Genomic DNA, 1,950 nt, shown 5'->3' with positions numbered 1-1,950 from the left:
CCAATTTTTATTTTTTAAATTTCTTTATTGATTAAGGTATTACATATGTGTCCTTATCCCACAACTGCCGCCCCCCGACCCCACCCCCACCCCCACTTATGTCCTCACCCCCATGTTGTCTGTGTCCATTGGTTAGGCTTATATGCACGCATACAAGTCCTTTGGTTGATCTCTCTCCCTTACCCCTCCCCTCCCCTACCTTCCCTCTGAGGTTTGATCATCTGATCAATGCTTCTCTGTCTCTGGATCTTTTTTTGTTTATCAGTTTATGTTGTTCATTATATTCCATAAATGAGTGAGATCATGTGATATTTATCTTTCTCTGACTGGCTTATTTCACTTAGCATAATGCTCTCCAGTTCCATCCATGCTGTTGCAAATGGTAAGAATTTTAATAGTGAGTGGAAATTTCTTCCCATTAAAAATAGGAAGGGGAAATTCAGTGCATTCAGCTTGTTTTCATCTTTTGCTTTAAACCATGTCAAGAAACAAATGCAAGAAGGATGTAAATGTCCCGTGCTGCCATTCACCAAAAATAAAATTATCTCCCTGAGTGAGACATTTCGAAGTGCTGCTTTTACAACATCTCCTCATAGCAGAAGTAACCACTGTTTTTGGAAAAGAAAAAACTGAAATCTGTCAAACCTCAAAAATCATGAAGGCATTTAGGTCTGATATTTTAGGTATCTGCCTATTTCCTTCTCACACCTAAAGATTGGGAGTGAAGTATGTTGAGCATTTTGCAGAGAGCTCGTTTCACGTCTTTGTTTTGAAGGCTGTAGATCAAGGGGTTCAGCATGGGAACTACCACCGTACAGAACACAGACGCTGTTTTGTCCGTGTCCTCGGACTGGCTGGGGCTGGGCGGTAAGTACACAAAGATGACTGAGCCATAGAATATGGACACTGCCATGAGATGCGACGCACACGTAGAGAAGGCTTTCTTCTTTCCTTCAGCGGAATGTATCCTCTGAACGGAGATGTAGATGAAGAGGTAAGAGACGAGAATGACCAGGAAGGTGAAAAAGACATTAAACCCAACAACACAGAAGACAAACAATTTGCTGATATATGTGTTGGAGCATGAAAGAGCTAGGAGTGGGGGAATGTCACAGAAAAAGTGATTAATTTCATTAGAACCACAGAAGGAGAGTCTGAAGGTATTTGCCGTGTGGATGGAAGCATTGAGGAAGCCACAGATATAGGAGCCGATTGTCAGGAGGGCACACACACCTGTGGTCATGGTGCTGGTATAATGAAGAGGCCTGCAGATGGCTGCATGGCGGTCATAGGCCATGGAGGCCAGGAGGTAAACCTCAACAGTGGCAAAACCCACAAACAAAAATAACTGAGCAGCACATCCACTGTAGGAGATGACTTTGTTCCCTGACTGCAATGCAGCCACCATCTTTGGAGCTACAGCTGATGAGTAACCCAGGTCCACAAAGGACAGGTTGCTGAGGAAGAAGTACATTGGAGTGTGAAGGTGGGAGTCTGAGTGGATTATCACCATGATCCCACAATTCCCAACCAGAGTAATGAGGTAGATGAACAAAAATACCAGGAGGAGGGGAACCTGAAGTTTGGGGTCATCTGTTAATCCCAAGAGGATGAACGTTGTCACTTCTGTGCTGTTCTCCATTGAGGTCAACTTGAGTTTACCCTGGCAATTAAAGAAGAGAAGCCAGTGAAACTCAGATGTACAAGAGGAATTTGGGGATATTGTTGTCAGGAAGGGGGAGAAATCCCCCCCTCTACCCTTCTTCAGTTCCTACAGCTTGACTAATAATAAAATAATAACATTGATGCAAGACTAGATTAATAGGAGAAAAAACAATTTAATATGTGCACACAAGAGAACCACAATATGATGCTCAGCTCATAAAATGAGGCTCAAAGAAATGATCAAACTAGGCACCCTTTTGTACTTTTTTAGACAAAGAGACAATA

At 42.7% G+C, this 1,950-nt stretch overlaps 1 protein-coding gene across 1 annotated transcript; it reads right to left on the bottom strand.

Moving 5' to 3' along the window:
• Positions 1 to 316: 316 nt before the first annotated feature.
• On the bottom strand, positions 317 to 1,683 carry LOC118663705 (olfactory receptor 1444). Its single transcript, XM_036323588.1, has one exon. The coding sequence runs from the start codon at positions 1,640 to 1,642 to the stop codon at positions 692 to 694; it is 951 nt and encodes a 316-aa protein (XP_036179481.1). The 5' UTR covers positions 1,643 to 1,683; the 3' UTR covers positions 317 to 691.
• Positions 1,684 to 1,950: the final 267 nt, after the last annotated feature.

This window comes from Myotis myotis, unplaced genomic scaffold (assembly GCF_014108235.1).
Source record: "Myotis myotis isolate mMyoMyo1 unplaced genomic scaffold, mMyoMyo1.p scaffold_m19_p_10, whole genome shotgun sequence".
Taxonomy (NCBI): Eukaryota; Metazoa; Chordata; class Mammalia; order Chiroptera; family Vespertilionidae; genus Myotis; species Myotis myotis.
Note: the sequence above shows the minus strand (reverse complement) of the source record. Positions and strands in the feature narration are given on the sequence as shown.